The sequence below is a fragment of the Apium graveolens genome, chromosome 9, assembly GCF_009905375.1.
Source record: "Apium graveolens cultivar Ventura chromosome 9, ASM990537v1, whole genome shotgun sequence".
NCBI classification, from domain to species: Eukaryota; Viridiplantae; Streptophyta; class Magnoliopsida; order Apiales; family Apiaceae; genus Apium; species Apium graveolens.
The window spans coordinates 286,611,080-286,623,361 of record NC_133655.1 but is presented as its reverse complement, the minus strand read 5'-3'; the positions used below and the strand labels follow the sequence as shown (position 1 = coordinate 286,623,361).

Below are 12,282 nucleotides of genomic sequence, written 5' to 3'. Positions count from 1 at the left end.
ATCAGTGATCTTTTAACAAATTTATTAGTAATTTATCTGAAATTCTTAAAAAAATACTTTTATAACAAAATATATAGTCAAAAATTATCTTCATTATAATTAAAAATTAAAATAATCATAAACTTGAATAATAATTAATGTTAAAATATAAAAAATAAATATCATTTATCCAAATATAATCCAAATATAACAATCACTTGTCGGGAACCCGAAACCCGAAAATATTAAACAAATACCTTTACAGTGACATTTTTGCATAACCGTCCCGAAAAGATAATCCAACTCCAACCACTCTCCTTTCCTCCATATTAATGTATCTCTATTTTTTTCAACTCTCACATTTTCAAATTCAATGGCAAATACAATCACTCCCGCCGGAAAGAAACCAAAGCTCCATCACCGCCGCCGCCGATTGCCGCCGCTAATACCAGGACTACCGGACCACATCGCCGAGAAATGTCTCTCCAAAGTTCGACCGGAGATTCTATACTCCGTTTGTAAATTATGGAGAAATTTAATTTATTCGCCGTCTTTTTCGCCGTTTTTATCGATTTACGTGCTGTTTGTTTCGAATCAAAGTGTAGATCTGAGTGATTCGCTTGTTTTAAAGGCGTTTGATCCGTTGTCGGAGAAGTGGAGGTCGGCGCCGGCGCCGCCGGACGATCCGCCGGTGAGATTACTTGTACAACATCCATTTTTTATATCGAGGAAGCTTCCGGTGCAATCGGTGAGTGTTTCCGGTAAGTTAGTGATTTTAGCGGCGACGACGGAGAATTTCGCGCCGGCGCTTTCGTCGCCGATTGTTTTTAATCCGGTGACGAGGAGTTGGAGTTGTGCGCCGCCGTTAGAGGCGGCGCGGCGGTGGTGCGTGGCCGGCGCGTGTGGGAGCTCGGTGTTTGTAGCGAGCGGCGTTGGATCGCAATATAATACCGAAGTTGCGAGATCGGTAGAGAAATTGGAGGTGTTCGAGCCGAAATGCGAGAGTTTCGAGAAAAATTGTGAGAAATATTGGAAGTGGAGGAAGTTAGGGTTACTGAAAGATGGAAAGTTTAGTAGAGAAGCAATTGAAGCGGTTAGTTATAGAGGGAAATTGTGTATGGTGAATGTGAAAGGCGATTATCGAAAAGAAGGACTAGTTTACGATGTCGAAAACGACACGTGGCACGACATGCCTGAGGGAATGCTGACAGGATGGAGAGGTCCTGCAGCGTCAATGCAAGAGGAGACTTTATATGTCGTCGATGAATCGAAAGGCGTGTTGAAGAAGTACAATTCGGATGATGATTCTTGGGCGGATGTTATAGAATGCGAGAAATTACAAGGAGCGGAGTACATTGCTGCAGAAGGAGGGAGAGTGTGTGTTGTTTGCAGTGGCGGTGTTGATATTGTCGTGGTGGATGTTGTTGCAAATCCGTTGAAATTGTTTGTGGTGGAGACTCCGGAGGGGTTGCAGGCGATGTCGATCCATGTTTTGCCGCGGATGAGTTGCTCGGACTATTCTAGTTCGAGTTTGTCACAGGTCCTGGATTCGATGGATGAATTTTCAATGAACGTAAAAATGGATTAGAATTCGAGTTTTTTTGTTTGCACATCATAATTTTACTTGTTCTGAATCTGCAAATATACAGGATACACTATACACAGACAAATATGTACATTAAATTCATTTGATCACTTTATGAAATTGAGTTATTGAGTTTGATTATGGGATTACATCAATTTATATGCAAACTATTCTTAATACATGCAGCAGAAGTACTGCACAAATGCGTTCTACTAAGACTCGAACCTTCAATCTTCCGTCGGGAGATAGCGTTTTACCGAGACTCGAACTCCCGTCGGAAGATGGCGTTCTACCAAAACCCGAACCTTCAATCTCTCGTCGGAAGACAACGTTCTACTACCATCGAAGAATCGACACAATTCCAACAGTTTCCGCAACTAATCTGAGTAATTTTTTTTTACTACGAGCTTTATCAAATGACATAGGGACCGAAATATTTTACATAAGAGATAATGAAACATTATCTAACGTGTCCGTTTTCATACGTTATAGAAAGACATCTGAATCGAACCCAAAACTGTCACCAATCATTAAGTCAATAAGAGCTGTTGCAACTGTGCAAGAGTTGCATGTAGAAGCGACAAGTACAAAGAGAAAGTACAAATTGTCTGAACAAAAAACTTGCGGCTTGCCGCAGATTATAGAATGCAAAGGACTAAAAAGGTAGCTGTAGTGGTTTTGAGTTTTTTGACTTGTAAATTTGTACAACAAACCGACCAAAATGATTTTCAACCATTGAAACTAGAGGTTCTCAATATACCCTGGCCTATCAACTCTATCAACTCTTGGAGACTTCTTACTACTTATTCCCTCCGTCCCTAAAAATGTTTCCTATTTGTTTTTGACACGTTTGTCAATGTACACTTTTAATTGTTAATATCTTTAAATTCGTATTAGTATTAAACATAAAAATTTCGCTATATTAAAGTAATGATAAATACGAATCCAACGAGATCACTCATGACTATATGTAATATTATAGATTAGAAATTAGTAGTCAATCGCTTACCGTAAACAGTACCGAAAGTCAAAAGAGAAAACGTATATCGGGACGGAGGGAGTACTACTTACGGTACTATCGACACACATTTCGAGGCTTGTATAAAGTATACTTTCATAATATTTTTTTAATTTTTTTTGAATAAAAGTTTAAACATAAAACTTTTATCCAAATTTTTTTTAAAAAAAATATTATGAAACTATAATTTAAACGAGCATTGAAAACCGTACCGAAAAGTAACGTAAATAATCCAGTGGAACGGAGGGAGTACTTGTTTGTACTTGTTATCACTTGGAGATTCTGAAAAATCTAAGTACCAGTCAACCACCTACACTTATGACTTAACCTACGTTCTGGAGACAAAAAAATTGTGTTTGCATGCATAATACATGGTCCCATGTTGCACCGCGGCGTATCAAATGAGTACGAGTCAACTCATCTTACCCCGGCAATGGACATGTGCGTTGAGTCAACTCATTTTACATCTTATCCCGTCGATGAACGAGGAGCGTTGAGTCGACTCATCTTATTCCGTAGATTTGTGATATCAATCGTTCAAAGTTCTAATGTTTTCCAAAAGACTTGAAATTGTTGTCTGGTGATTGATTTCTATAAATGTGGTACCATATAAACTCTATGGAACTCATAACTTGGGTTCTGGTTACAAAAAATCTGCCTTCTCAAGCAGACAAATTTTCAATAGTATTATAAAATACAAAGGTTAAGTGCGTACAGATATATCTTCTGCAATAAGCTATTTTCATGACATCAAAGACCACAGAGGAACTTCATAAAAGTGAGTTGTAATGAATCGAATCGAACCTTTGGCAGACCTGTGCTTCCACTCGTATACATTATGACTGCAATGTCTGTCTTTATTGGTAGCTGAGATGATACAGCACTGTTCTTACAGTTTAGAATCAACTGCAGCCTCACCATCATCAAAATATATTACATTCTTTACAGTTTGTAGCTTTAAACGAACAGCGGACAACTTTTTCAATAGCTTGTAATCACATATCAATGTTGATACTTCAGTCTGTTGCCAAATTAAAAGCAATCAGTGATGTGCAAGATCCAGATAGAAAATTAATAGAATAAAACAAAGAGATATTTTTCATAAGATTGTATGCAAACCTCATTAAGTGAGTGAATTAGCGCCTCTTCACCCAAAGAAGCATAGATGGTGACGCTGTCTTCCTACCGACCAAGGTCATAAACACCAACATAAAACAAATGGCTACCTGCAGTGATATGAGACACTCCGGACGACTATCAGAGAAGATAGCAGCACGAGTTTTAACATCATGATTAAGTTTAACAAGTCCAGAAATAAAGTTACACACGGGATCATATATTTGCCCATAGGTTTCCCATTGATACTCCCCTAGATGAAGCTTCTCAAACTTTCTTCCCCTACCATCTTCAATAAATTCCTTACTGATTACCTTTCTTGTTCCAAGACACGGCAATTCTGAATGTTTATCAAGACTGCTCAAATAGAGCTGCCATAGTTGTTGCTCCTTCTGAAGGAGCTTCTATTCATTCGGCTGATCGAGCATTGCGCAGAGCATAACCTGGCTCACCACCAACTTGAGCTTCAACCCCTCTTCTATTTGTGTTTATTTTCATCACATATATAGTTGACATTAGGGTTAGAAGTACAACGCAACAAGCATCAATAATTCCATAATATGTGTTGACGGAGGAATTTGGGAGCAACAAAGTTTGAGGTTTGTAGCCGGAAACAAGATCTGTGATGACGATTCTCCGTCAGAAACGTGAACAGTAATCGGTGGATTCGATGAACAGTTTGGTGGTGGTGATTATTGGGGGCTGAGATTGCTTAGGGTTAGTGGTGGCTCCTTTGGGCTCTCGCTTCTGACCCCCACAATTTGCCTACGTATCCCTATTTATAGGGAATCAAGCCCATGTAGTTCTTGGGGAACAAGAAACCTAATGGGCTTAGATTTTTTATCCCGAGGCCCAGTAGGAAACCCACTGGAAACCGTCTTCTACTAGCTTTAGGAATGTCCGCCGATGAGGCCCAACCACAAAGGCCCAAGGCTCGTCCGCGGCTTCGAGACTTCACAGATAAGGCATCTCCCTGGCCAAGGATAACCCTCCGCTACCAGCTGTTTCTCTAGTCCGCGGACGCAGGCATAGCCGTGGTTCACCCCAAATGTTAGACGCATCTTTGTCCCCCGATAAGGAGCCCCTACCAGATTGCAGGACAAGTGATCCCAAGCTTTCCTTTCCTTAGTAACTGGGCGCGCCTTCTCCCTATGCTGAGGACGCTCCCCTTTATGTATGGGGTCAAGCAACAGCAAATCCATCAACCATCAAAACAGAGGGCGCGCCTTTCACCAAACAGGGCGCGCCTACTTTCCTTCCGCAAGGCAAGTTACCTTATCTGTTCCGTAATTTTAGGAATTTCTTCCACAATTTTAACTGTTTTATTAATCTTATTCTGAATATTGTTTATACTAATTTTTGGGCATAACAACTACCCCCCAAATTCCATATGCCATTGAAAATGGGATTGGAATTTTTCTTCATCTTTACCAAAATATGTATAAACAAAACTTCCAACACATTTACAGGGCGCGCCCTGAACAGGGCGTTCCTCCCAATTTTTCCTTAAAGTTTCAATGATGCCATAATAACCAAATAAGGCGCGCCTTCAGGATGTCGTGTCCTAGAAGTTCAAACGGTTTAGAAGCAGTTCCCCTTATTATTAGGGATTCGCGATCGATGTGACTGATTTGACAGCTGTCATCTTCAACTATAAATACCAGTCACACCCTTTCTTTTTACTTTTCACTTTTACTCTCTCTCCTACTTTACCCTTCTTCAAACTTATCTTACCGGCGAAAAGAAGCTTTGCCCGGAATCAGTTTTCTCCGCTGCCATTTCTCAAATTTGTTCCAGGCAACTTCTTCTCCATTCGAAAAGGTACAAAAAACTTTTTGCATCTCTGAATTCCGTTAAGTAAATCACATTGCATGTCATATTACCCTTTCATCTCCCATTTCTGTTCTTGATGATGTGCATAAAATGACGTATGTATCTGTGTATGTTTATATGTAATTCCGACTTTTTGCTATTTTAGATCAAAAATCATTGAGTCTAACTCTTAATTTTATGTTTTTAGGAAACCCAACCGTTTATCCTTAAAACTAAAAACATATATCTTATAATAAGGCGCGCCAACTCATTCATACAAGGCGCGTCCTTTTTTATTTTCAGCAACACCATTGTTATTTAACTTTCATATTTTATAGCAGCCTTAATAGAGTCTATAATTGATAGGACGCGCCTTCTTAGTGTATGTCCCGTCTTGGAATTTGGCTAACATAGATCATAGGAAATATCATTCCCTTAACCCTACCCTACTTTTTCTGTTTCCTTCCTACTTTCGTATCTCATTCTTTCGAGTTGGGCGCACCCTCAACATTTTTTTTGGTTTTCTTGACAGCTGGAAGACGAGGGCGCGTCCTCTCCTTTTCACCCTTTCAAGGATTTCCTTATAAATTTGGGAATCTATTCGCCTCCAAAAACCTACTTCGATCCTCACCCTCCAAACGCTCATCATACCCCTGAATTTCTGAATCGGATGGCGCGCCTTGTTCAAGACTCCAAAAAGGGTATCTTGATGGCAAACTCTCCGGACAGTTCTTCCACGGACTACATCCCTTTATCTCGTAGACATGGAAAGCAGAAACTGGTCCAAAAGGATAGATCCCCAGCCCCAATTAATACAGAACTGGACGATGATGGCTGGTTCGAGAGTTTGAATGCCGACAGGTATAGGGGTGTTGAGAGGGGTGTCAATGTAGGTGCCGGACCTTCCAAAGTTTCCTACAGGGCTGTTTCTCCAAGCCTATCTCCTCAACAAACATATGGCGCGCCTACTTCTCCTATTTCTGAGGGCGCGCCTGAAGGAAATGTATCGCCGCTTCGTGATGAAGCAAATTTCTTTGATGAGGATTCCTTCCAGTTCTCTACCTCTCCTGAACCTTCTCCAATTCCCTTCCGACACTAGGAAGTTTCTGACTGTGAATTAGACTTTGATTGGGATGAATTCGAGCCATGCAATGAAGGTGTGAAGAAACGTTTCAGGAAGGAGCATGGGAAGCTTTTCTGCGTGGGCCTGTCCTCAGCTTATTCAGATGAACAATTAGGATGGCTTATGGAGTTCTATGATATGGAGGGCATATGGGCGCGCCCTTTAAACATGATGCGGCCCCATATCTTCAATGATGGGAGGAACTTCAAAATCCCTAGGATGGTAACCAGCCCCAAGCTGGTATCTTTGGGTATAGGCGCGCCCTTACATCCCTATCTTAGGGAAGTGATAGAACTCTATGACGTGGCTCCACTCCAACTCTCTCCCAATAGTTAAAAATTTATTCTGGCCCTGTTCATTCTCTACACAGACCTGGGTTTTTCTCAACCTTCAATGGCTGAAGTTACTAATTTCTTTAACCTGAGAAAATCTGACCACGGGTACTACTACTTGGTTGTAGACAAGTAACATAATAAGAAAGGTTTCTCCTCTGGAAAGCTTAGCCATGAAAAAGGCTGGAGGGAAAACTTCTTTTACTTGTATGATGTTCCCAGATTAAGGATAAGATTCAACAAGTCACCAAGTAAGGGCGCGCCCTTTCTTTCTTTTCCTTACATTATTTATATGTTCTTTCTTCCTTTTCACATCTTTATACTTTTTCAGACAGACCAGTGGCAAAACCACTTAAGGGCGAGCCCAAGAAACGAGCTGAAGCCCTTCTTAGAGTGGCTGCTGACAGGTGGAACTTAAAAACCTTAGTTACCTGGACCAATTTGATGCGGGTAGGAATCCTTTCTGACCAAGTACGAGCAAAGTGTAAATATGTAAAATTTAGGAAAAGTGCTTCTGTTTCCCGCGTCATTGACCTAGATAGTGAAGAAGAGGCTGAAGAAGAAGAAGAAGAAGAAGAAGCATAAGACAGCTTTTTTCAAGGCCAAGATCCTTCAGGTTCAACAATTGCAGAGTCTAAAGGCGCGCCCTTCTATAATTGGCGTGTCCTAGCTTTTTTTTTTCTTTTTTTCATTAGCTTTTGTGTTAGCATACTAGATATAAATTCCTGTCCATGTGGTTAATCTTTCCGCCCCTTAGGGCGCGCCCTTTCACTTTAGGCATAGTACTTTATACATGTTTATCAATGTTATCTTTATCAATTTCCTTTATTTATTGCTCTGTTCAACACACCTAACTGTCACGTTCAATTAATATTTTCTATGTTTTATGCAGAAATGGCTCCTCCAAGAATCCCCAAATCCTTTGGGGCGCGCCCTGGTGACAAACCCAAGCCTAAGCCGAAGAAAGATGCTCCTGCAGCACAGACATCCGTCCCCACTCCAACTCCTATTCCTCAAACAACTCCTGTCTTGAAAAGGCCCGTGATCGACCTTATAGATAAACAGGGCGCGCCTAAGAGGCATAGAGCAGAGGGTGCGCCTTCTGGCTCATCTGCTGCTTTGAACGCTCTTGGCCCCATGGGTTCCCTTCATATTTCAGATGAAGAAGTGGAACAGTGGCTAGCCATGGACTTGGGAGATGCCGCTCGTGCCTCTATAAAGGCATCTTGCCAATTGTTCATCCACTCCACCCGAGTGGTGGACAAGCTTCTTGAAGAGGGGGCGCGCCTAGAGAGGCTGCAGGGTGACAATAACATTCGGAGGAACACCCTCAAAGACAAGGACTTTTTGCATGCTAAGGATATCAAGGCTAAGGACTCTGAAATCTCCTTTCTCAAGGATGATGTGGGCAATCTTACTTCTCAGCTAGAGATTGCTAACAAAAAGGCTACCTCTCTCCACACTGAGCTTGGTGCAGCCAACTTGAGGATTGAGTATCTAGAGGAGCAGCAGAAAATGGGCTGGCCTGATGAGAAGAGGGAAATGACTGATGAAGCATTTGCCAATGGTTTCCACTTCTACATGATTGGTTTCATGGCCAATGATCCTGAATACACTTTTGAGAAGTTTGGAGAGGAAACGGTTGCTGAGATGGTAGAATTGAAGAGGGAGCATGCTGATGAGATCAAGGTGAGGAGGGTAGAGCTTGGATTAAAGGAAGGAGATGAGGGCGCGCCAAGTGAGGAACCCTCTAAGGACGCGCCAGAAGTTGATCCCACTGTTCATCTTCAAGCCATTCCTCTAACAGACCAGTCTCAGGGCGCGCCCTGATTTATTTTAATTCTGCATCCGTACTAAAGTCTCAAATACTTTTGAGGAGCCATCCCTCTTTTGATGCTGTGCAAAATTGTATGACTTATTTCTTGCTACTTTTTTACCTTTGCATCATGACATTTCGTATGGCTTAATATGATTTTATCTTTTTCAGTATGCACAAAATTTGTTAAGGCACTTCAATTTTTTCTTGGCCACTTCATGTTTCCAATATCATGACTCATACTTCCATGACGGCGCACCTTTATATCACGTTTCCATGAATTTGCAGTTAGTTCGTCATGACTTATGTTACTATAGGGCGCGCCCTTTGATATTTAGGGAATATTTATTAGCACATTCGCCATTGTTTTTCTTTTTATGTGATCTCAAAGTTGTCCCCATATCATTAAGATTTATAGACTCCTTTCTCGTAACATTTTAGCAATGAGGGCGCACCTTATTTCTTTTACAAATAACACGTACTTTTTCTTACCAGTAATACCTTTGCGATACTTCACTTAAGTGTCAGTCCAAGGGCACACCTTAATGCTGCAGGACTTTTACCTTAGCTTATTTGGCTAGCCATATGCTTTTGCTCCTTCGTCATCAATTTTTTAGGCGCGTCTTTTCATGTATGCATACTGTGTTATCTTGATTATGAAGCAACAACTATTAGATAGGGCGCGCCTCAACATAGGGCGCGCCTCTGGCGTTTTTCAAATGAATTTTTCATGTCAAGTAGATAAAGCAATTTGAAGTAACTTTTCCCTTTTATTGATAATGCGCTCTAGTGCATAAATTACACCAGTCCCACGGCTACTATGCTCTATGGGGAAATTATTTTGAAAATTTTCTTCCTTCTGCTAGTTCAAGGTTCGCAGTCACATGTACTACCCTAGGCTAGGAGGAATTTATTTGCTACTATTCTATTAAATAGGAATAAAATAAGAAAATAAGGGGGACACAGCCACACCCTACTGATAATACTTCCGTAAATGTTCCGCATTCCACGCTCGAGGAATAAGTTTACTATCCAGATCTTCCAAGCGATAGAATCCCTTCCAGAGTATAGCTTTAACCTTGTACGGTCCTTCCCAATTGGCTCCAAGCACCCCGTGCTTAGCTATCTTAGTGTTAGGCATAACCTTTCGCAACACAAGATCTTCAACCTTGAATGGCACGGATTTTACCTTTTTATTGAAATATCTTGTGATTCTCTGCTGATATGCAGCAAGCTTTAATTGAGAGTTTGTTCGGGCTTCGTCTAACAAATCCAATTGAAACCTCTGGTTAACTTCTGCATCTTCCTCAACAAACACGTCTCTCCGGAGGGATCCGACTCCTACCTCCACGGGAACCATGGCCTCATACCCATAAGTCAGCAGAAAGGGGGTTTCTCCTGTGGTCGATCTAGGGGTCGTATTGTAGGACCAAAGGACCATGTGCATCTCCTCTGTTCAATCTCCTTTTTTCTCTTCTAACTTTGCCTTCAAGGTATGTTTTATAATTTTGTTTATAGCCTCCGTCTGACCATTACTCTGCGGATGATAAACTGCGGCAAAGTCCTTTTTGATTTGCAAGCCCTCACAAAGCTTCCTTAACTCTTTACTGTCAAACTGCTTCCCATTGTCCGAGATGAGTTTGTAGGGGATACCGAACCTGCATACTATGGAATTGAAAACAAAATCCCTTATCTTCTTTGCCGTGATCGTGGCTAGTGGCATAGCCTCTGCCCATTTGGTAAAGTAGTTTACAGCTACCACAACATATTTCACACCCCCTTTTGCTTTGGGCAACTCTCCATTGAGATCAATTCCCCACATGGAAAAAGGCCAAGGACTTGCCAATGAGGTAATGGTAGATGCCGGGGCGTTGAAATAGTTGGTGAATCGCTGGCAACGATCGCAAACCCGGACAAAATTGAAGGCATCTTCTCTCATAGTTGGCCAGTAATATCCTTGTCTGAGTACTTTTAATGCCAAGGAACCACCCCCTAGTGATTGCCACAAATCCCTTCGTGCACCTCTCTGAGAATATAATTTCCTTCTTCTATATCCACACAACGTAATAGTGGTTGGTTAAATCCTTTCTTGTATAATATCCCGTCATATTCAACATACTTTGCAGCCTAGTACCGAAGGCGTCGAGCCTGTAGTTTGTCTTCTGGTACATCTCCTGTTTGAATATAGTTATGAATGAGGGTCATCCAGCTTTCTCGCGGGACTTCTTGTGTCTGAAACACCTCTACCTCCGGAATACTTGGGATTTCCTGGATTCCCAAAGGGATTTGTCCAAGTTGGACGCTGTCCATCTGTGACCCCATCTTGGCCAAAGCATCCGCATTACTATTTTCTTCTCGCGGAACACTTTCTAGCCTGACATTTATTTTTTTTTCAATAGGCGTTGTGCACATCTCATATATAACTCCGTCTGCGGTCCCCGGGCCTGGAAACCTCTGTTGACATGGTTCACAACTAATTCGGAATCGCTCCGGACTATCAGATTCATGGCCCCCACCTCCAGAGCTAATTTCAGACCGTTGATCAAAGCTTCATACTCAGCATAATTGTTAGTAGCATAAAACTTGAAATGGATAGCACTCATCAAACGATGCCCTTCTGGAGTGACGAAGACTATCCTGACGCCTGATCCATTGTTGTTCACGGCCCCATCGACATGTAATATCCACCAAGGGTGCGGTAGTTCCTGCCTCTTTTCATCATGAGAACTTTCTTGCGAGGTAGGTTCCGCCAACACTGTGGCCTTGTCATCAACTTCTGCATAGAACTCCAGTATGAAATCAGCCAGCGCTTGTCCCTTAATTGCCGTGCGAGGACAATACTCCAAGTCAAATTGTCCTAGCTCTACTGCCCATTTTAACATTTTCCCTGACGATTCGGGTTTATGTAGAATGTGCCGAAGCAGATAAGCGGTGCGAACTTCTATTCGGTGAGCCTGAAAGTATGGTCTTAACTTTCGTGCCGCAAGAATAAGAGTGTACACCAGTTTTTCCATGTTGGTATACCTGGTTTCCGCATCCAACAACCTTTTGCTCACATAGTATACGGGCCACTGGTGGCTTGCTTCTTCCTTTACCAACACCGCGCTGATGGAGTATTCAGATACCGCCAAGTAAAGAATCAATGTTTCTCCGTCTTCTGGCTTGGCCAACATCGAAGGATTTCCCAACTGCTCTTTGATTTTCAGAAAAGCCTCTTCACAATCAGGGGTCCACAGAAAATCCTTCCCCCTTCCTTTGATTGCCTTGAAGAATTCTTTGCATCTATCTGTTGAATTTGAGACAAATCGATTTAGGGCCGCGATCCTTCCTGTCAGGCTCTGTATAAGTCAGCGATGTGGTCTTCCGCCCTTTTAGACTTTACGAGCATATCATCCACATATACTTCCATCGTCTTCCCAATCTGCTTTTTGAACATTTTGTTTACCAATCTTTGATAAGTGGCACCGGCGTTGATCAGACCAAATGACATTCCGATATAGC

At 41.8% G+C, this 12,282-nt stretch overlaps 3 protein-coding genes across 3 annotated transcripts; 1 reads left to right on the top strand and 2 right to left on the bottom strand.

Annotated features, from left to right (window-relative positions):
* Positions 1-251: 251 nt before the first annotated feature.
* LOC141687318 (F-box/kelch-repeat protein SKIP25) lies at positions 252-1,705 on the top strand. The gene has a single exon (XM_074492553.1). The coding sequence runs from the start codon at positions 353-355 to the stop codon at positions 1,565-1,567; it is 1,215 nt and encodes a 404-aa protein (XP_074348654.1). The 5' UTR covers positions 252-352; the 3' UTR covers positions 1,568-1,705.
* An 8,049-nt stretch (positions 1,706-9,754) lies between these two features.
* LOC141686517 (uncharacterized) lies at positions 9,755-10,141 on the bottom strand. Its single transcript, XM_074491550.1, has one exon. The coding sequence runs from the start codon at positions 10,139-10,141 to the stop codon at positions 9,755-9,757; it is 387 nt and encodes a 128-aa protein (XP_074347651.1).
* Positions 10,142-10,908: 767 nt separating this feature from the next.
* On the bottom strand, positions 10,909-11,954 carry LOC141686516 (uncharacterized). The gene is made up of 2 exons (XM_074491549.1): positions 11,206-11,954; positions 10,909-11,155 (listed from the first exon to the last, which is right to left on the bottom strand). The coding sequence occupies exons 1-2, from the start codon at positions 11,952-11,954 to the stop codon at positions 10,909-10,911; spliced, it is 996 nt and encodes a 331-aa protein (XP_074347650.1).
* Positions 11,955-12,282: the final 328 nt, after the last annotated feature.

Coding starts and splice junctions, on each gene's coding strand:
- LOC141687318 (XM_074492553.1), top strand. CDS start 353: ATGGCAAATACAATCACTCCCGCCGGAAAGAAACCAAAGCTCCATCAC.
- LOC141686517 (XM_074491550.1), bottom strand. CDS start 10,141: ATGGTTCCCGTGGAGGTAGGAGTCGGATCCCTCCGGAGAGACGTGTTT.
- LOC141686516 (XM_074491549.1), bottom strand. CDS start 11,954: ATGTTGGCCAAGCCAGAAGACGGAGAAACATTGATTCTTTACTTGGCG. Junction 11,156..11,205: donor GCCCGGGGACCGCAGACGGA/GTTATATATGAG, acceptor AATAAATGTCAG/GCTAGAAAGTGTTCCGCGAG.